This window comes from Orycteropus afer, unplaced genomic scaffold, assembly GCF_000298275.1.
Source record: "Orycteropus afer afer isolate SDZICR_OR568_19922 unplaced genomic scaffold, OryAfe1.0 scaffold00246, whole genome shotgun sequence".
Taxonomy (NCBI): Eukaryota; Metazoa; Chordata; class Mammalia; order Tubulidentata; family Orycteropodidae; genus Orycteropus; species Orycteropus afer.
The window spans coordinates 622,033-644,999 of record NW_006921833.1 but is presented as its reverse complement, the minus strand read 5'-3'; the positions used below and the strand labels follow the sequence as shown (position 1 = coordinate 644,999).

Below are 22,967 nucleotides of genomic sequence, written 5' to 3'. Positions count from 1 at the left end.
AAAAAAAAAAAAAAAGGAAAATTGACTTAAGGGCACCTACAACAGCAGCAACAGGAGCACCATTAACTAAAAGTCAGGGTAGTATTATTTTACTCCTCATACTATGACGTCACATCACAGCCTGACTGTTAAGAGCTTCAGGTCAAGCAGGAGAGCTTAACCATATACACGTAAAGATCCAAGTTTCTTAAGTAGGAGAACCTGCTGAGATCACAGTGTCACTGCTTGAGCACACTGGTGAATGTGATATACAGACATGTCCATATTCAGAAGGGAAATTGTAGGTGTAGGTCTTCATTCCTGTGTCAAATAAATATACACAATATATGAAATAAAGGTAAGCAAATGTTACTATGTCATTAAAAACAGACTAACCAGTTTCAATAAAATTGATTACAACCTTAAAAAAAAAGATTAGAGGAAGAATCATTAATAACCTGCGATATGCTGATGACACAAGTTTGCTTGCTGAAAGTAAGGATTACTTTTGAGGCACTTACTGTTGAAGACTGAAGAATACAGTGTGCAGTATGGATTCCATCTCAACATAAAGAAAACAGAAATTCTTGCAGTTGGACCTATAAGCAGCATCATGATAAATAGAGAAAAGATTGAGGTTGTCAAAGAATTCATATTGCTTGGTTCTGCAATCAACACTAATGGAAGCAGCAGTCAGGTCATTAGACGATGTATAGCATGGGGTAAGTTGGCTGCAAAGGAACTCTTTCAAGTGCTGAGGAGCAAAGATGTCTCTTTGAGGACTAGGGTATGCCTGACACAAGCCATGATATTTTCAGTCATCTCATATGCATGTGAGATCTGGACAATGAATAAGGAAGACCGAAGAAGAGTTGATGCTTTTGAGTTGTGGTGCTGGTGAAGAATGCTGAAAGTACCATGGACTGCTAAAGAACTAACAGATCTGTCCTGGAGGAAGTGCAGCCAGAATGCTCCTTGGAAGCAAGAATGGCCAGACTTCGTCTCCCCTACTTTGATCATGTTGTCAGAAGGGACCATTCCTTGGAGAAAGATGTTATGCTTGGTAAGGTTGAGGGTCAACGAAAGAGGGGAAGGCCTTCAACGCAATGGATTGACATGATGGCTGGGATGATGGGCTCAAGTATAGAAAGGATTATGGACCTGGCATGGGATCAGGCAGTGTTTCATTCTGCTGCAGATGGGGTCCCTATGAGTCGGAAACTACTGGACGGCACATAACAATGACAACAGCAGCATCTTGGGGACACGGTTGAATCTCTTAAACAATTTTTGTTTTATTCATATTCAGGTGTAATCCATAATGTAATCCATGATGAGATCTTAAAAATTTACAAACAAATCTCTTACAATTTCAATCCTACAAAGTGGCTACACTGTCTTCAATCTTCTCTGACTCACATCCTTGTTTTTTATATGCTATTTAGATGGATCTGAATCAGGAGGACCATATGTGTAACAGAACAAAACGTTTCACAATCCTCCACAATCTTTAAGATCGTTGCTCTGCTTGAGCGTGTTTTTGTGGCTATTGTGTCAGTCCAGTTCTTTGAGGGTTTCCCTTGTTTTCTCTGTCACTCTACCAACATGATGTTCTTTTCTAAGAATTAGTCTCCTGATGACATATCCAAAGTAAGTGAGGCAAAGTCTCATCATCCTCTCTTCTAAGGAGCCTTCTGGTTGTGTTTCTTCTAAGCCTGATATGTTTGTTCTTCTTATATCCATGATGTAGTCAGTATTTCTTTGCTAACACTATGATTCAAAAACATCAATTCATTTGTCTTCCTTTTTGAAGACTGAGGCACCCCTGACCAAAACCATGGTATTTTCAGTAGCCTCATACACATGTGAAAGCCGGACAATGAATAAGGAAGATCAAAGAATTGATGCATATGTGTTGCGGTGTTGATGAATAATACTGAAAATACTATGGACTGCTAGAAGAACAAACAAATCTGTCTTGGAAGAAAGACAGATGAAATGGTCCTCAGAAGTAAGATTGGCCACCTATCACATGCATTTAAGGTGGCTGAAAGTATGACTTTAGTCATTTAGTCATCAGTGACATCTTTGCTTTTTAAAACTTTAGAGTTCTTTCTCAGCAAATTTGTCCAATACGTCATTTTATTTCTTGAATGCTGCTTCCGTGAACATGAATTGTTGATCCAAGTAGAATGAAATTATTGACAATTAAGATTTTTTTTTTCTCTTTCATGATTTTGTTTTTTGGTCCAGTTGTAAGGATTTTTTGTTTTGTTCATATTCAGGTATAATCCATAATGAGATCTATAGTCTGACCTTCACCATTAAGTGCTTGAAATCAAATCATCCTTACTTTTTAGCAAGCCAGGTTCTGCCATTTGCGTACCACAAGTTGTTATTAGTCTTCCTTCAATTCTGATATACACCCCCCCCATAAAATCCAGCTTTACAGGTTATTTATTCAGCATACTCAAACTCGGTGCTGTAGAGTCAAATCCGACTCATAGAGACACCTTCTTGGAGATCCGAAGAGGTATCTCTATGAAAGTAGATTGCCTAGTCTTCCTTCTGAGGAGTGACTGGTAGGTTTGAACTGCCAGCCTTCTGGTAAGCAGTCAAATGCCATAGGCACTATGCCACTTTTATTTGTATAACATTACTTTAGCCATTGTTGCTGTTGTTAGGTGCTGTCAAGTCGGTTATGAGTCATAGCAGCCCCGTATACAACAGAATGAAACAATGCCCAGTCCTGTGTCATCCTCATAATTGTTTCTGTGCTTGAGCCTATTGAGGCAGCCACTGTGTCAGTCTGCCTCACTGTGGGTCTTCACCTTTTTCGCTGACCCTCTACCTTACTGAGCATGATACCCTTCTCCAGGTCCGTTTTGACAACCTTGACCAAAGTAGGTGAGAAGAAGTCTGGCCATTCTCACTAGTAAGGAGCATTTCATCTATATTTCTTCCAAGACAGATTTGTTTGTTCTTCTAGCAGTCTGTGGTACTTTCAGTATTACTCACCAACACTGCAATTCAAATGCATCAATTCTTTTTTGATCTTCCTTATTCACTGCACAGTTTTCACATGCATATGATGTATTGAATATACCATGGTTTGCATCAGGAGCACCTCAGTCTTCAAAGTGAAATCTTCACTCTTTAACACTTTAAAGAGGTCTTTTGCCACAGATTTGCCCAGTGTAACATGCCATCTGATTTCTTCACTGCTGCTTCCATTGGCATTCATTGTGGATTCCGGTAAAAGGAAATCCCTGACAACTACATTTTTTTCTCCATTTATCATGATGTGGCTTATTGGTGCAGTTGTGAGGATTTTTGTTTGTTTACGCTTGTGCAATCTCTATTGAGGGATTAGTGTTTGATCTTTGTCAGCATGTGCTTCAAATCCTCTTTGCTTTCAGCAAGCAAGCTGGTGTCATGTGCATTTTACAGGTTGTTAATGTGTCTTCCTCCAATCCTGATGCTACCTTTTTCTTCATAGAGTCCACGTTTTCAGAGTACTTCCTCAGCATACAGATTGAATAAGTATGGTGAAAGATACAACCCTGGTGCAAACCTTTCCTGATTTTAAACCACACAATATCATCTTTTGCTATTCTAATGGCTGCCTTTTAGTCTATATACAGACTCCTCATGAACACCATTAAGTATTCTGGAATTCCCATTCTTCACAATGTTATCCATAATTTATTATGATAGATATAGTCAAATGCCTTTGAATAGTCAGTAAAACACAGATAAACATATTTTTGGCATTCTTTACTTTCAGCCAAGATCCCCCTGATGTAAGCAATGAATACCCCTTGTTCCACATCCTCTTTTGAATCTGGCTTGAATTTCTGTCAGTTCCCTGTTGATACACTATTGGAATCATTTTTGAATTATCTTCAACAAAATTTTACTTGTGCGTGATATTAATGTCACTGTTCTATAATTTCTGCTTTGTTGTTTGGAATGGACACATTTATGGATCTCTTCCACTTGGTTGGCACGAGGTAGGTGTTCTCTAAATTTCTTGGCATAAATGAGTAAGCATCTTCAGTGCTATATTCATTTATTGAACCATTTCAGTGGACATTCTGTCAATCCTGGGGACCTTGTTTTTTGCCAATACCTTCAGTGCAACTTGGACATTTTCTTTCTGTATCATTAGTTATTGATCATATACTACCTCCAGAAATGGTAGACATTAACCAGTTCTTTTTGGTTCAGAGACTGTGTATTCCTTCCATCTTCTCTGATTTTTCCTGAATCATTCAAAATTTTGCTCATAGGATCCTTCAGTATTGCAACTTGTGGCTTAAATTTTTTCTTCAGCTCTTTCACCTTGAGAAATACCAAGCATGTTCTTCCCTTTTGGTTTTCTAATTCCAGGTCTTTGCACATTTCATTGTAATACTTTACTTTGCCTTCTCGAATGACCCTTTGAAATCTGTTCAGTTCTTTTATTTCATCATTTCTTCCATTCAGTTCAGGTACTCTTTGTTCATGATCATGTTTCATAGTCTCTTTTGACTTCCATTTTAGTCTTTTCTTTTTCTCCTGTCTTTTTTTTTTTTTTTGGTTTTCTTTGTGTATGATGTTCTTGATACTGTCCCAGAACTCACCTGGTCTTGCGTCATTTGTGCTCAGTGCATCTAATCTATTCTTCAGATAGTCTCTAAATTCAGGCAGAGTATATTACAGGCCATATTTTGACTTTCGTGGACTTGTCTTCATTTTCTTCTGCTTACTTTGAACTTGTATATGAGCAATTGATCATTTGTTTCATACTCAGCTCCTTGTCTTGTTCTGACTGATGATATTCAGCTTCTTTATCACCTCTTTCCACAGCTTTAACTTGGCCATAGAATTCTCAAAATCAAATCCTTTCAGTGATTTTTTTTTCTTTCATGTATAGAAAAAGAATATATTCCTCATGAAGTCATGCCACACCTGTTGAGACATACCTCTGTGTTTCTTTGCAAACTGATACCCAACTGTTTTTCACATGTTAAGCATGTTCATAAACTTAACTACTTAAGAGATTTGACCTTTGCACAAAGGCCTTTGCCTGTCTAGTATGTCTTTTCTCCAATTTGTTGTCTACAGAATGCTTACCACTTTTTGCAAATCACAAAACAAGGACACTCACCAAGATGTCTCTCTCTGAGATGCTACTCTGAGCATTAATATGCTGTCTTTTGTGTTATGAAGACATTTATTGTACTGTATTTATGGAAAGGAACTCTGGTAGCACAGTGCCTAAGGCATATGACTGCTAACCAGAGGTTGGTAGTTCAATCTCACCAGCCACTCTGCGGAAGCAAGACTGGGCAATCCACTTCCGTAAAGATTTACTGCTTCAGGATCAACTCAATGACAGTGGGTTGTATTTATATATGTGGTTTTGATATATACTGAGCCATTCATAAGCAGAAATTTTGCTTTACTCACTTTTTATCCAGACATATCTATCTTTCTGATTCTTTTGGATTAAGGCATTTTAGTTACACTTTATTTTTGTTCTTTCATAGTTCTGCGACAATAAATGATGTTATAAAGTTTACTTACTATTAGATGCTGCATTGCCTGGTGACGAACACTGAAATTAAGTTTCCTTGAATTCATTTAAATCTTTCCTGAAATTATTTATAGTGTCATTTTGAATATGCTTTAGAATAGTGTGTTACTTTTTTATGTAGTATTTCAAATATTTAGAAATTATAAAGAATGTGATTAATTCAACAATTAATTTTGTCAAATCTCAAGATTTTGCTAAACTTGAATAAGATCAATTTTAAAAGAAGGACAATATTACAAATATACTCAAAGCCCCCTCAGTTCACTTCTGCGGGCTTTTACCTTTCCTTTCTCCCCAGTTGCAGCTTTCATTGTGAATTTGATTCTTCCCAAGTATCACACACTATTTTGTTTACCACATGCATTCTTTGTTTCTCCTAAAGTATCTATTATTAACCTCATGGTGTTTTGCTTCTAAGAAATGTATGTGGAAGATTTTCTTACTTTTGCATATTGCACTGTTGGTGTTTCTAAAGGAAAACATTTAGCTGATATTTGAGGTAACTCATGGTGCATGTTTCTTCTAACACCTGTTTACTGTTTAGCAGTTCACTGTTGGTTTCCACTTAATCAGTGATTTCTTCAAATGCATTTTCTCCTTTTGCTCAACTTTCTGTTACTTTTCCTGGGAACCCATTCCTTAGATTTGTATCTTTTCTGTATCAATGGGCACTTTGGGGTTTGCCTTCACAACTCACATGTGCTTTTTCCTTATGAGTAGTGGCAGATATTTTTGACCTTTTTTTTTAATTTTATTGTGCTTTGGGTACAAATTTACAGAGCAAAAATTGTTGTACATTCAGTGGTTCATGTACATTTGATTTCATGCCCTTATTGTCATCCCCAATCATAACAAACTCTCCTCCCCTCCAGTCCCTATCACTGCCCTCTCCCCGTGCCCTTCTTAGCTATGCACTCCTGTCTGTCGATCTTTCCCTCTATGTGAATGCTGCCCCTCTGGTGCCCAATGGCTGATTTGCTCCAAGGGGTGTATCTCCCTAGAGTAGGTGGGTACATTGCCCTGGGGCAGGTGTTCTATATGTAGGTCTTTCTCCTGTTGGGCTGAGAGCCATTCCTTGGAAGTCAGTCAAATTCTAGGCCCAAAGTGGAACCTAGGACCATAGTGTTGGGGGTTCTACCACATACTATCTGACTAGTAATTCTGGTCATTTCTGTGTTTTTGAATTTGTTCCACATTTTTCCTCCCACTCTATGGAAGATCTCCAGTTCTGATCCCTTTCAGAGTGGTTGGCATTGGTAGCTGGGCACCATCCAGTTCTTCTGGTCTCAGGGTTCATCACACACTTGGACTAATTGTTTCCAGATGTTCTTGAATTTCTTCACTCTTCTTTGCTTCACATGAGAGGAGACCAGTAATTGCATCTTACATGGCCACTCGAAAGCTTTTAAGATTCTAGTTGCCACTCACCAAAGTAGGTTATGGAACAACATTTTTATGTACTGTGCTGTGCCAATTGAGCTTTGTGTCCCCCAAGATTATGGTCCTGAATCGGTAGGCCCAGTGGTTCTCTCTCAAGATGTTTGGTTGTCTCTGAGAGGTTACTCTGCCTCTCTGCTCTGTTGCTTCTGTAGTATGTGTGGCTAATTTTGTAGCACAAGTGCATGTGTAAGATTATCTTCAGAAAAATCTATCCTCGGTATGGGATATATTCCTGTTCATCAACCCCCACCTCATCTCACTTGTCTATTCATTTATCTGTACCATGGTGTTTGATGTTATTGGTAATGCAGTATTGTGCAAATACTATTATTTGCCTCTGTTGCCTTTATCTTACGTGCATGTTTCAGTGTCCTTCCTTTCCCCAGTGTCATCACAGTGCTCACAGACTCTTTCCATACCATCCTTTCCTCACCCAAATGAACATGACCCCCAACTAATCTGAAATTTTCCCTCCCCTTCCTTCCCAATTCCTGGTGACCTACAAAGTGAGTTTCCTTCCTTGAATAAACCTTTCATTGACTTTTTACAATAATGGACTCACACAATGTTTGTCCGTCTGTGATTGACTTATTTCACTCAGCATAATGTTCTCCAAATTCATCTACGTTATGAGATGATTCACAGATTCTTAATTATTCTTTAATGTTGCATAGTGTTGCATTGTGTGAGTGTACCATAGTTTGGTTATCCATTCATCTCTTGATGGGCATTTAGGTTGTTTCCATCTCTTTGCTGTAGTGAATTGTGCTAAACATGGGTGTGCATATGTCTGTTCATGTCCTGACTCTCACCTCTTTAGGATATGTTTCTAGTAATGGAATTGCTGGATCAAATGGTATTTCTGTTTTCAGTTTTTTAAGGAAATGCCATACCATTTTCCACAATGGTTGTACCATTTTGCAGTCCCATCAGCAGTGTATGAGAGTTCTAATCTCTCTACAATATCACCAGCATTTGTTATTTTCTGTTCTGGTGAACTTTGCTATTATTGCTGGTGTGAAATGATATCTCATTATTGTTTTGATTTGTATCTCTCTACTGCCTAATAATCAAGAGCCTTTCCTCATGTATTTGTTGGTCGCCAGTATATGATCTTTAGTGAAGTGTCTGTTAATGTTCCTTTTGTTGCTCTTTTTCTGATTGTTGGAGTTGTTGAATTAGAGTGTTGATTTTATTTCTTTCCTCTTTTTTGATGTGTGAGTTTATTGCTGTAAATTGACCTCTGAGTACTGCTTTCACTGTGTCTCAAAGGTTTTGGTAAGTTGTATCTTCATTCTCATTTATTTCTATGATTTTTTTTTTTATTTCACATTTTATTTCTTCTGTTACCCAGTAGTTTTTAAGTAGTATATTATTCTGTTTCCACGTGTTTGTTATTTATTTCCTTGATCTTCCTATTATTGATTTCTAATTTTATGACATTGTGATCTGAGAAGGTAGTTTGTAGTATTTCAGTGTTTTTGAATTTATTAAGGCTTGTTTTATGTCCTAACATATGGTCTATTCTGGAGAATGATCCACATGCACTGGAGAAGAGTATGTATTGTGTTTTTGTTGGATGGAGTGTTCTGTTTATGTCTATGAGGTCAAGATGCTTGATTTATTTATTGAGTTCTTCTGTGTGTTAAAGTCTCCAACTAATATTGTAGAGTTGTCTGTTTTTCCTTTCAATTCAGTTAATATTTGTTTTACTTATTTTGGAGCAATTTCATTGGGTGCATAGATAATACTTATGATGTCTTCTTTGCCAATTGATCCTTTTAGTATTATGTAATGTTGTTCTTTATCCTTTATGCTGTTTTTCTATTTTTATCAGAAATTAATATTTCCACTCCTGCTCTTTTTTAGTTGCCAATAGCTTTATATATTTTTCCCACCCCTTAATTTTTTTTTTTTTTATTAGTTTTTATCTTTGTGTCTAAGGCGGGTCTCTGGTAGGTAGCATATCAATGAGTCTTCTTTTCTGATCCAATCTGCCACTATCTTTCTCTTGACTGGTGCATTTAGTACATTAACATTGACTGTAAGTAATGGTAGGCATGAATTTATTGCTGTCATTCTGTTGTGCTTTTTATTGTGATGTTGGTTATTTCCTTGTTCCAAGTATTTTTCTATATTGAGCTCATTTAGTTATCAAGTGTTTCTTCTCTTTTCTTCATTATTGTTGTTTTTGTGCTTACTAAACCCATCTGTTTTTCTTCTTTCTGAGTTTGCTTAGGGGATTGTTAATTTTCTTTGTGGCTCTCCTGAAGTAAGTTCCTGTCTCCTTAAGTTTGGAACAGTAACTCCTGTAAAGGCATTGTCCTGTCTTCCTCTCCATTTGGAAATTTCATAATTTAAACTTTTATTCTCACTATATGCTTTGTTGCTGGTGTCATCTGCAGATTGACTCCTGTATTTGTCTATGTACATTATTTCATGAGCTATTTTGAGCATCTGTTTCTGGTTTTGTTTCTATGTGGTAATGTCAAGTGTCTTGATTTTAATTTGTTGTTCCCTGTTGTGGGTTCTCTATTGGAAGGACTCCTTTTAGCATTTCTTGTAGGGTTGGTCTGGTTTTCACAAATTCCCTTAATTTGTTTATCTGAGAATGTCTTGATTTCACCCTCATATTTGACGGACAGTGTGGCTGGATATATATATCTTGGTTGGAAGTTATTTTCCTTCAATGTTTTGTATATGCCATCCCATTGCCTTCTTGTCTGCATGGTTTCTAGTGAAAAATCAGAACTTAGTCTTATTGATTGTCCATTGTAGGTGACATTGCATTTTTCCCGGGCTGCTCCCAAGATTCTTTCTTTGTCTTTCTTTGTCTTTAGTTTTGGAGGGTTTGATTATGATACGTCTTGGTGACTTTTTCTTCAGATAAATCCTGTATGGGGTTCATTGAGCTTCTTGGACAGATATCTTTTCTTCCTTCATGATATGAGGGAAGTTTTCTGTTTGCAAGTCTTCCACGATTTTCTCAGTGTATTTATTTATTTATTTATTTGCCTCCTCCTGTTCTGGTATTCCAATGAGGCATATTTTGGTATCTTTTCATGTCATCCTATGTAACTTTAGGTTCTCTTTATTTCTCTTAAATCTTTGTTCTGATTTTTCTTGATACAGGCTGGCATCAAGGGATTCGTCTTCTGGTTGGGAAATGCATTCTTCAGCCAGTTCTAGTCTATTCTTTTGTCCTTCCACTATATTGTCTATCCCTGTGATTTTAGTGTTCATTTTCTGGACTTCTGATTGCTGTTTTTGTATGAGTTGTAATTGTGTATTTTTCTTGTTATATTGTCTTGAATGGTTTTCCTGAATTCTTCCAGGGTACTGTCTGTCTTCTCATTGATTCTGTTTGAGGTTTCCTTGAACTCTTGGAGAGTCCTATACACACACACACACACACACACATATCTATATACTTTCTGAATTCCTTCTCAGATAGTCCTATTGCTTGTTCTTGTTCTATGATAGGTAATTCTTTAGCTTGGGCTTTTATTTTTATTGTCTCATCCTGTTTTTGTTTGTTTGCTTGTTTGGTTGGTTGGTTTGAGATTGTTTATTGTTTCCTAGACATTTTGAAGTTGTTGTCTTTAATTGTTAGTTATGCATTGATTTGGTTCATCCTGCTTTATGTTTTACTATATCTGAAAGTGTGGAGCAGGTATACTTTTTGGTAATTAACTCAGCTGAACTGGGGTGCTCTCCATCTCCCTCTGGGTTGGAGGAATCACTGGTGGGGATGTGGTTGCAGGTCTCTGTTTGTCATGAAGGGGATTTGGAGTTGTCCACTGTCTGTCATCGCTTCTGTGGTGCATGAGTTATTGATGTTACCTATTGGGTGAGGTGTTCAGTGTAATAGCTTCTGTTGCCTGGTGGTGGTTTAAGTGTTCTTTCTATTGGATGAGTCAGGGGAGAAGAGGAAAAAAGAAAAAAAAAAAGCGCCAGTAGTGAGCCCCCATTTTCTATGTGTTGGCGAGACAGTTCAGTAAGTGCTGTCAGCACAGGCTGTGTATTTTGTGTCTTCCTGAGCTGTCTACTAATGATGTTGTCCTACTGTCACTCAAATACTGTGGTTCAAAATTGAAAGAGACCCCAGTGGGTAGAGGGCCATTACTTTCTGCTTGGATCTAGAAACTACAAAAACATAATACCCTGGTCCACTCTGTGCTAAAAGAGGTCATGGAAAAGGTGAACTTCACCGTATTGTCTTGCATTCATTCTGGGGCTCTACCTACTCAGAGGGAGTTTCTCCCTTTCCTCCATTCCTTTCTGGATTGTGCAGCCACCCAAGCCAAGGGGCATCTTGATCTGTTTCCCAGTGAGATTGTCTGCTCACTCAGAGCCCAAGGTCACTGTCAAAAACTCCCATTGTGGGTATTCTGAGTCCCCAGTGCCTCTGTGGGTTCTGTGATTTTTTTTTTTTCCCCCCTGCTTCCCTCCACTGACCCCTTTTGTATTTCTAATGAGTCCTCTATGTCTCCTCCTCTGCTGGCTAGGCGGGTTTATTTTTCCAAGTTCTTTATTCTGGTCTTTTACTTCACCTTCGCTAAATCTGATATTCTGTCTTCTCCTTAGTTGCTCATAGCTCCAGTATCATTATTTCTACCTGCTTTACTAGTTATTAAGGAATTAAGCTGTAGAGGTAAAAAATGTGCAGGTTACAGGTACAATGCCATCTTCCTCTCTATTTTTGACCATTTTAAATATTGACAAAATATTTTGGAGAATGTATATATATTCTAAATGAATTATAGCTGGAAATAATTTGTTTATTCAAATGTCAAGTACCTAAAATATACCAGACATTATACTAAGCACAGTGAACAGAAATGACACAGTCTTTGTTTTTTAAGGAGCTGGCATGTAATTGATGAGACAGACCAAACACAGAACAAAGAGCAGCTAAAAAACAACAAAACAAGATTAAGGTATGAAAATAATAGCAGATTCTAAAAAGTCCTGTGAAAGAATCAAAGAAGTGGCTGGCAGCCCAGTGCTTTAACCACAGTGCCACCATAACACTGAAGCTCCTGAGAAAAGAGCACTTACATTATATAGGGAAAATGATGACTTTCTTCGCTGGGGAGAGAATGTGTAAGCTTGGATTTAAAGGGAGAGAATCAGTTAACCACAGATGCAAGAGGAGAGGGTAATATCCAGCTCCAAGGCTCTGGACAGCAGTTACTGTGGCCACTGAAAGTTGTCAGTACTTGAGAGTGTGACTCAGGGTATCTAAATTGCAAAGAGACTGAGATTGTTACCAGAATATCATGTTCGTTTGTTATACCTGTATGCCACATAGTATGGTATGTTTTCACAGGTGTCAGTAGCACAGTTCCACCCTGGAATATTTAAATCCATATTGTTGTTGTTAGGTGCTGTTTAGTTGACTTCAACTCAGTGCAACCCAATGTGACTGAGTAGAATCACCACATAGACTTGTCTGGACTCTATTCTTTACCAGAGGAGAAAGGTAGGTCTTTCTCTAGCAGAGGTTCTGGGTGGGTTTGAACCCCCAACATTTTAGTTACCAGTTGATTCCTTAATTGTTGCACCATTAGGGCAAACAAAACAAAACAGTAACTATGGATTAACTTTGACAAATCTCTGTCACGAAGCCTGTTGTTGTTGTTGTTAGGTGCCATCAAGTCATCTCCGACTCATCTCCGACTCATCAACCCTATGCACAGCAGAATGAAACACTGCCCAATCCTGCACCAGCTCTGCTATCCCTGCTATACCTGAGCCCATTGCCACAGCCACTGTGTCAATCCATCTCATTGAGGGCCTTCCCCTCTTTCGTCGACCCTGCACCTTACCAAGCATAACATCCTTCTCCAGGGAATGGTCCCTTCTGACAATATGACCAAAGTAGGTGAGACCAAGTCTAGCCTTTCTTGGTTCTAAGAAGCATTCTGACCACAATTCCTCCAGGACAGATTTGTTAGTTCTTTTAGCAGTCCATGGAACTTTCAGCATTCCTCCCAGCACCACAACTCAAAAATGTCAATTTTTCGGTCTTCCTTATTCATTGTCAAACTCTCGTGCATATGAGGTGATTGAAAATATCATGGCCTGTGTCAGGCACACCTTAGTCCTCAAGGAGACATCTTTGTTCCTCAGCACTTGAGAGGGGTCCTTTGCTGCTGACTTGCCCAGTGCTGTATGTCGTCTGATGTCCTGACTGCTGCTTCCATTGGCATTGATTGTAGAACCAAGCAATGTGAAGTCTTTGACAACATCAGTCTTTTCTCCATTTATTGGGATGCTGCTTATAAGTTCAGTTGTGAGGATTTTTCTTTTCTTTATATTGAGATGTAATCCATACTTCAGATTGTATTCTTCAGTCTTCATTAGTAAGTACATCAAGTCATCCTCACTTTCAGCAAAGCAAAGTTGTGTCGCCAGCATACCGTAGGTTGTTAATGATTCTTCCTCCAATCTTGATGCCACGTTCTTCTTCACATAGTCCAGCTTCTTGGATTATTTGCTCCGCATATAGATTGAATAAATATGGTGAAATGGTACAACCCTGACACGCTCCTTTCCTGATTTTATACCATACAGCGTCCCCTTGTTCTGTTCGAGTGACAGCCTCCCGGTCTATGTACAGGTTTTTCATGAGTACAATGACGTGTTCTGGAATTCCTGTTCTTCTCAATGTTATCCACAATTTTTTATGATCCACATAATCAAATGCTTTTGCATAGTCAATAAAACACAGGTAAACATATTTCTGGTATTCTTCGTTTGAGCTGAGATCCATCTGACAGCAGCTATGATATCCCTTGTTCTATGTCCTCTTCTGAATCAAGCTCGCATTTCTGGAAGTTCTCTGTCAATAAACTGCTGCAACCATTTTTGAATGATCTTCAGTAAGATTTTACTTGTGTGCAATATTAATAATATTGTTTGATAATTTCCATATTCTGTGAGATCATCTCTTTGGAGTAGGTACAAATACGGATCTCTTTCAGTCAGTTGGCCAGGTAGCTGTTTTCCAAATCTCTTGGCATAACTGAGTGAATGCCTCCAGTGGGGCATCTGTTTGTTGAAACATCTCAATGGGTATTCCTTCAATTCCTGTAGCCTTGTTCTTCACCAATTCCTTCAGTGCAGCTTTGACTTCTTCCTTCAATACCATTGGCTCTTAATCATATGCCACTTCCTGAAATGGATGAACATTGACCAATTATTTTTGGTACAGTGGCTCTGTGTATTCCTTCCATCTTCTTTTGATACTCCCTGCATAATTCAATATTTTGCACATAGAATCTCAGTATTGCAACTTGGGGCTTAATTTTTTTTCTTCAGTTCTTTCAGCTTGAGAAATTCTGAGCATGTTCTTCTCTTTTGGTTTTCTAACTCCACCTCTTTGCACATTTCATTATAGTAATTGGCTTTGTCTTTTCGAGCTGCTCTCTGAAATCTTCTGTTCAGCTCTTTTATCTTGTCATTTCTTTTTGCTTTAGCTCCTCTCCATTCAAGGGCAAGTTTCAGAGTCTCTTCTGACATCCATTTTGGTCTTTTCTTCTTTTCTTTTTAATGACCTCTTGCTTTCTTCATGGATGATATTCTTAATGTCATCCCACAGTTCTTCCAGTTGTCGGTCATTGGGATTCAGTTAATCAAATCTATTCTTTAGATGGTCTCCAAATCCAGGAGAGATATATTCAAGATCATATTTTTGCTCTATGGACTTGTTTTAATTGTCTTCAATTTCAACTTGGACTTGCATATGAGCAGTTGATGATCTATTCCACAATCAGCTCCTGGCCTTTTTTTGACTGAAGATATTGAGCTTTTTCATCACCTCTTGCCACAGATGTGGTCAATCTGATTCCTGTGTATTCCATCTGGTGAAGTCCACATGTATAGCCTCCATTTATGTTGTTGAAAAAAAGTATTTGCAATGAATAAGTCATTGGTCTTGCAAAATTCTGTCATACAATATCCAGTGTTATTTCTGTCACCAAGGCCAAATTTTCCAACTAACAGTGATTCTTCTTTGTTTCCAACTTTTGCATTCCACTTACCAGTGATAATTAATACATCTTGAGTGCATGTTCAGTTAATTTCAGACTGCAGAAGTTGGTAAAAATCTCCAATTTCCTCTTCTTTGGCTTTAGTTTTTGGTGCATAAACTTGAATAATAGTTGTATTAACTGGTCTTCCTTGTAGGTGTATGGATATTATCGTATCACTGACAACATTGTACTTTAGGACACCTCTTGAAACAGTCTTTGTGATGATGAATGCCACACCATTCCTCTTCAATTTGTCATTCCCGGCACAATAGATCATATGGTTGTCTGATTCAAAATGGCCAAAACCGGTCCATTTCATCTCACTACTGCCTAAAATATCAATCTTTTTGCATTTTATTTCATTTTTGACAACTTCCAGTTTTCCTAGGTTCATACTTCATACAGTCTGTGCTCCAATTATTAATGGATATTTGCAGCCATTTCTCCTCAATTTGAGTCATGCCATGTCAGCACATGGAGGTCCCCAAAGCTTTACTTTATCCATATCATTAAGGTTGGCTCTACTGTGATGATGCAGCTCTTTCCCAGTCTTATTTTGAGAGCCTTCTGACCTAAAGTGCTCTTCTTCCTGTACTGTATCAGTTTCTGGGGTGTTCATAAATTTGCTCAGTAATGTATCAGACAGTGTTTCTCTGCTATTCATAACGTTTTCCTGACCAACTCTTTGAGAAGTGGAAGGCCTCTTCCTTCTTCCTAGTCTTTCTCAGTCTATAAGCTATGTTGAAACATATGCACCATGTGCAACCCTATTGGGTTTGAGACACTGGTGGCATATCCTCAAGCCTCACAGCAACACACAAGCCACCACAGTACCACAAACTGACAGAGAAGTTTGTTTCCCTTAACTGTTCAGAACCTTTCTGCCCTCCCCTTACCTGGATCTCTGCTGCTTCTCTGCTCTGTTGTCCTCTCTGGCTTCTCTTTCCTCTGCTTTCCTGCTTCTTGGGAGTGGGGCCTGGGTCCCTACCCTTACCTGGATCTCTCCTTTTGCTATGCTGTCACAAAGCCTAGAAATAGCCTAAATCTGTATGATCTTATCTCTCTCCTTCTTCTGTTCTGAGGAGAAAACCCATGATCAAAGTTTGTATTTTAAATATAGCACCCTAGAAAGTTATGTTAGATTCAGTATTTATAGGCATCACACTAAATTATTTCATAAATTGGGATGACTGGAACAATAGTATTGACAACAGTCTGTATTGGTTGGCTACTTTTGGTGCATCTTTCTACAAAAATGCTCAAAGTTTCATGGCCAAATATCCCTTTCCCAGGCTTAGATCAGTACTGGATGGTCAATGTTAACCTTGGTGAGTTTTCTTTTTGTAATCTGCCATAGCAGGAAAATTCCTTTTCAAATGTATAATTCTTTAGCTTTATTTATGAAGTCAAACCTTGGAACCATTTATTTTCCTTAATGTAACTTGCATGTGTGTGTTCTTTATTTTTAGGTGTTGCTCTTACTGCTTAGTGCTTTGAGGTTAACTGTAATTTTTCTCTTCCAATTCTTAGCTAACTTCTCATTACAGCCAATAGATACTGATAACACCCTTCACTACCGTTTACTCACCATCTGGCATATAGTGGATCTTCTTCACATCCTTAATGGCAATTTATTCACACATTTTTGTCATCTCTTTTCTCTAACTTTACCACTCCAGACTAAGCAGAATAAATACCACACCAAATTAAGGAGTATAATTTAATTTGCATCTTGTGTGAAAACTACCTTAATATTTTAATTTCTCTTCTCTGGAACAATTCAGTATCTCTAAATGATAATGTCTAAAACATCTAACCAAACCAAACCTATTGTTGTGGAGTCTGTGCTGACTCGTGGTCATCCCATGTGCTTCAGAGTTGAAATACTCCTTAGCATTTTCTTGGCTATAGGCTTTACAAAAGCAGATCACCAGGCCTTTCTCTCGTGTTGCCACTAGGTGGGTTCCAACCACCAGTCTTTGGGTTAGCAGCCAATTGCAGACTGCTTGTGTCACCCAAAACCAGCCAAACCCAAACCCACTGCCATCAAGCCGATTCTGACTCAAAGCAACCGTGTAGAGCAGAGTAGAACTTCACCATAGGGTTTCTGAGGCTGCAAATCTTTATGGAACCAGAATGCCTCATCTTTTTCTCATGGATTGAATAGTGGGTTCAAATCACTGACCTTTTGGTTAGCAGCCAAATGCCTTAACCATTATGCAGAGGTCCTTTGTGTTATCCAGGGACCTAAAATAACTAAAGTTTTATTCATTTGATCATTGAATAACGTTATGACATGATTGATTTTGTGTCAATTACAGGAAAAACTTGGTTCCCATTTTTACAGTTTCTTTCAAATAGCACATTTAATGGACCGGCTACATACTTTGCATAGCTTAATACAAAATGAAAATTCAGAGACATTTATTCAAAATTAATTAGTAATTTCAAGACAAAAGCAGAACATTAAGCCAAGCGTGGGAACCATCTGAGTACACACATGAAGCTGAGTTTGGTATAGGTGAAAGCTAGATATTAACAAACATATCCATGTCCTAAATGACTTTTTATAACTTTATAATTCATAAATAAGGTTTTGCTGTTGTTGAATGCTGTTAATTCCAACTCATTGTAACTCTGTAGGACAGAGTTGAACTGCCTTTTGTGGTTTCCAAGGCTGTAATGTTTACGGAAGCAGACTTGAACAGCTTTCCTTGAGGAGTGGCTGGTGGATTTGAACCACCAACTTTTTGTTTCACACTGATCACTTAACCACTGCACCAACAGGGCTCCTTTGGAATAATATAGTATATCAATAATAAAAGTGAATGAGTACTGTGATTTTGCTTTTGGCAGAAGATATTGCAGTGAATGGAAATACGTAGTTAATGTTAAACCACTTTTAGTTTCATCAGTATTGTTAACTGTGGTATAGTGCAGCCAGAGGACTCAGGAGTCATATTGCTTAGGTTCTAAAACCTGACTGTATTTACCAGGTGTGGATACTAACCTCTACCAGCTTTGGGTCATTGAGCACATTTCCTTATCTTTCTGTATATCAGTATACTCATATATAGGAATGATAACAGGAGATTATTGCATTTCAAATCATTTAAAAAATAACCAAATCCACTGCCATTGGTCAAGTTGATTCCAACTCTTAGAGACCCTATAGGACATAGTAGAAAACCCTATAGGAGTTTCAAGGCAGTAAATCTCTATAGAAGCAGACTTCCATATCCTCCTGCAGAGCAGCTGCTAACCCTCTCGGTTAGCAGTCAAGTGCTTTAACCCCTGCACCATACTGGTATGTAGTAACCACTCACAGTTTATTTACTGTGTTATTTCAAAATGCTTTATTTATTTTTTGTCCTCAGTAGATAAAATATGCCAGATATAATTTACTTTCTTTGATGTTTGGGAATTAATTCTTACTTCAACATTAAACATATTTAATGATATTATTTGTGTAGAATTAAATGTAACAGTTGGTAGATGAAGCATTTAGCTTATGATGCTAGAAATTAATGATGTGTTTGCTTTTCCTATAAGAAAATTGGAAAGGAATTTGTTTTTTAAACCTTTCATTTGAACTTTTTTCCTATCACCATTTGTCTTTTTCTAAAAATCAAAGAACTAAATCACCTGGTTAATAGAGCAATCCAGTTAATTGTGTTACAGTTAATAAGCTACATATTTTTTCAATCCAATTCAATCTAATCTCAGCATTGCAGGCATTCTTAAATACATTTAAAGGCAAACTTGTTTTGCAAGTAATCCATTGTGATTAATGCAAGTTATTTGCTTTTATGTTTTATGTCACTAAGTAAGAAATCTTTTTATATTAATATGAACTGTGTTTATTTATAATGATTAAAAATCTGTTTTACTGCTTTATGGAGGAGATATACTGATATATACTCTACAAACTAAATCTCTACCATCATGAAATACCATTTGAAATTTATTTAGTTTAAAAATCAAATTTAAGACCATATCAGACAGTAACTATACACTTTATTTTTCAGTATTGGTGATAAATTTGTTCACTTAATGATGATTCCTAAGTAGTATAAACTTAAAGGAGAATGCTCTAATCAGGTATGGGTTCCAAGTAAGGATATAGTAATACTGCTGAACATTTTACATTTTGTACTGCAAGAAGCTATTAAATAACTGAACAATATAAACATTTTTGTTGTTTGCAGAAAGTTGAAAATAAAGTGAAAAGCAGCACTACTAAATACCACACAGCTTTTCTAATCATCCTATGTACTTGACCACTTCTCTGTCCTTTTACTCATATTATGTCATATCTATATTTAATCTTTTTCTTCTTATATCAGACAGTATTACTGAAGTCTTCACTAACATCTACGTGACCAGTTTTGGCCCTGTCTCAGATACAGATATGGTGAGTTTTTTTTAAAGCATTTTTTGCTATTTGTAATGTGAAGTATGAGGGCTAATTTAGAATAAATAAATATATTTCGTGGTATAAAATTACATATTTATCCCATGCCTGTTAGCCTAACCTGATACGTGGAGGATGATGCATTAAGGATGCTGATTGATTGTAGGTGCTTAGGGCCAGCATGAGTGTTTCAAATCAACCCTTAGATTATGTTTATATTCTCTTTCCTGGCTTGTCTCCTTAGCTACAGTGTGAAAGCATTTGTTTAAATTATACACACACACACAACTACAGTCTGCTTTCAAACACACACACACACACACAACTACAGTCTGCTTTCAGTGTCCATAAGTCAAGTCTGAACAGTTTCATGAACAAAGGCTTTATGTAGAATGTGGTCTTAGATAGTGTAATAAATCAAAATCTTCCGCTTGGCATTGAGTGAGGTGGGTGAGTGTCATATTATCAACACAGTCTACATACATAGTTAGAAAATGAAAACAAAATAAACCTACAACAGTTGCTATCAAGTTGATCCTGGTATAGTCCTTGGTTGGAATAAATGGTTAATATGTTCATTTGGAAAGGTGGAAGTTGGAGTCCACCCAGAGGCACCATGGAAGAAAGCCCTGGAAATCTATTTCCAAAAAACAAGCCTTTGAAAACCCTGTGGAGCACAGTTCTACTCTGACATACATTGGGTCATCCAGCCGCAGTAAACTTGTTTTTGTGGAGTCGATTCTGACTCATGGTTACCCATATGTTCTAAGGTAGAACTGCTGCATAGAGTTTTCTTGGTTGTAATAATATATGTAGACCAGAAAACCTAACCCACCACTATGGAATCAATTATGACTCATACTGACCCCCATTGGGTTTCCAAGGCTGTAAATGTTTACAGAAGTAGATTGCCTCATCTTCTTTCCACAGGGTTTGAACCACCGACCTTTAGGTTAGCAGCCAAATGCCTTACCCACTTTGCCACCAGAGCTCATATATGCTTACTTTATATTTGTATTTATATATTTTCTTTGGTGAAAATACACAAACACACACCCATTCAACAATTTCTATATGTACAATTCAGTGACTTTGTTTATTTTCTTCATGTTGTGTCACCTTCCCAAATTATTTCACCAAAATTAACTTAGACTCACTGCCCCCTAAATTTCTCATCTGTGCTTTAGAGTTACTGTTGTCAGTCTGATCTCTTATATTTAATTATTTAATGCAGCACAACGCTTACGGCACACATTCTTTACTAATTGAGCTAAGCTGTTGTTTGATTTAAAGATGACTATCTTTAAATCAGATTTAACAGTAAAAACACAGTGGATAGTTTTGGTTCAAGGTTTAAAGATTACCTCAGGGCAATAGATTTGGAGGTTCCTCCAATTTCAATGAGTACAATAAGTGGATTTTATAAGAATTTGGAATTCTATTACACATTTTATCCTTTTTGATGAGGAGCCAACTATTGAATACTTGATCAAAACATTCAGGAACAGTAGCTGGATGCCAGCCAGTTCCTCTGGTCTCATAGCAAAGGAGACTGTTGCTCATGGAGGTGTAAGGTTCATCCTCTGATTCCTGGGTCTCAGTCTTCTTTTGCTGCTTCAGGCAAATAAAGACCAACTATATCATTGATAGCTGCTCATGAGCACTTAAGACCCCAAGCACTACTAAATGAACTAATAGATAGAACATAAACTCTACAAATGATATTAGGCCAAATGACTGGATTGTCTCACAAAACTATGACCTTAATCCATCCAACCAAGAAAACTAATTCCATGAGGTATTTGTTTGTACCTAAGTATCAACAGATAGAAAGTAGTATCGTTGGCTATGATCTTTATGGAAGCAGATTGCCAGGACTTTCTTCTGTGGCACCACTAGATGGGTTTCAACTGCCAACATTTAGTTTAGTAGTTGAGGGCAAATTGTTTGTGCCACCCAGGGACCTTACAAACATAGTAGGCCATATAAATCAATCTAAAGCATATTAGAATCTTGACTTTCTTGGATTCTATGGAACTGGTGTTTATTTATTTATTTTTTTCTTTTACATGAGATGAGTAAGAGAGGGAGATTGGTTTGGTGGGTTAGAAACATAAAAGATAGTTCTTGATTAAGCATAAACATTTTTATAACCAGTCTTCCATTTGTATTGGACACTGTAGTTCTGTGTAATGGATATTTTGTTGAAATAATTTTTTATAATGATTTCTGTTTTAAGAAATTATACTTCATTATACTGGTTAATGTATATTAGAAATAATGATTTATCATTATGTAGATTTGGATGTGATCTTGGTTAATGGCAAGAATGAATTGACAGAGATCTCTTTTTGAAGTAGTTATTATTCCTCTTTCTCGCCCCCCCTTAGCCTTGTAAGTATGCTTTTAAGGAGATCTTGTTAGTATGATTTATTGATATTATACTGACTATATGTATTTGTAATGACAAAGAACTAAAGCTTAATGCAACAGTTAAAAATGATATGTGGAGGGAAAGGTTTCTATTCTGTATTCAAACTGAATTTATTGGGATCAGGTAGCCTGGTAATCATTTAAGGAGTTAGTCCATATTTTTATTTTTGAATAACATTTAGAAGATTATTTTGGGAAACTCTAGAAGACTTTGTTCATAAACATATCTGATGCTATAGGTTGGAGTCAAGGCATATATACAGGGCTGGACAATGCTGGATAACCTAAGAAGACTAAAATTCTAAGTTCTAGAAGGCAAGATATAGTCCTTCTGTTGGGAAAAAAGCAAACTAAACTAAACAAAAACAAAAAAAATGTAATATAAAGTATAAGAAATGACTACCACACATAGCCAAAATTTTGGAGCAACAGGAGAATTCTGACTATTTACTGTAACCCTTACACCACACTAGCAGTGTCTTAAATTTTGACTTGAAGTATTAATATGCCTCTTTCTATAGGTGAGTTTAAATGCATGAAGTTTGAAATGATGACAGATACATAATTATCCAGAGTGTATATTCTAAACATTTTTGTAAGAACAGTCTTACTCTGGAGCTTGGTCCTAAATAGTAATAAGACATTGTGAGAATGATTTCTAACCTCTATGTGGAATCAAGTAGAGAGATTCAGAATTTCATCCAGAACTACTTGAGAGACTAGCAGAGTATTATATATAAATTATGGCTGATAGATTTATCAGTGGTGTCTTATTATGAGCCAAAACAGAAAGGCAAACACAATATCATGCCCAAATATCATGGTGTTTTCATGTTGTAAATTTTTGTATTGTGAATATTAGTGCTATCAGTTATTCCACTGAGGGTTTTCTTGTTTGTTTGTTTGTTTTGATTGATTTGCAAAGGGGATTATTACCTATAATGACCAACCCATTGCTTGGGTCAGTCTTGTCGATTCTGAGTCATAGAGACCATATATATTTACAGATAGATAGGTAGACAGATATAGATACATACCTACATATATACACACATATACATGTGTGTGTGTGTGTGTGTGT

General features: G+C 37.1%; 1 protein-coding gene across 1 annotated transcript in view; it reads left to right on the top strand.

Annotated features, from left to right (window-relative positions):
• Window positions 1-22,967, top strand: part of GABRA2 (gamma-aminobutyric acid type A receptor subunit alpha2) — a 277,828-nt gene that overhangs the window by 124,165 nt on the left and 130,696 nt on the right. The window contains exon 3 of the mRNA XM_007949426.2: window positions 19,386-19,453. Within this exon, the coding sequence (XP_007947617.1) occupies window positions 19,386-19,453 (68 nt within the window). The remainder of the gene's footprint in view (window positions 1-19,385; window positions 19,454-22,967) is intronic.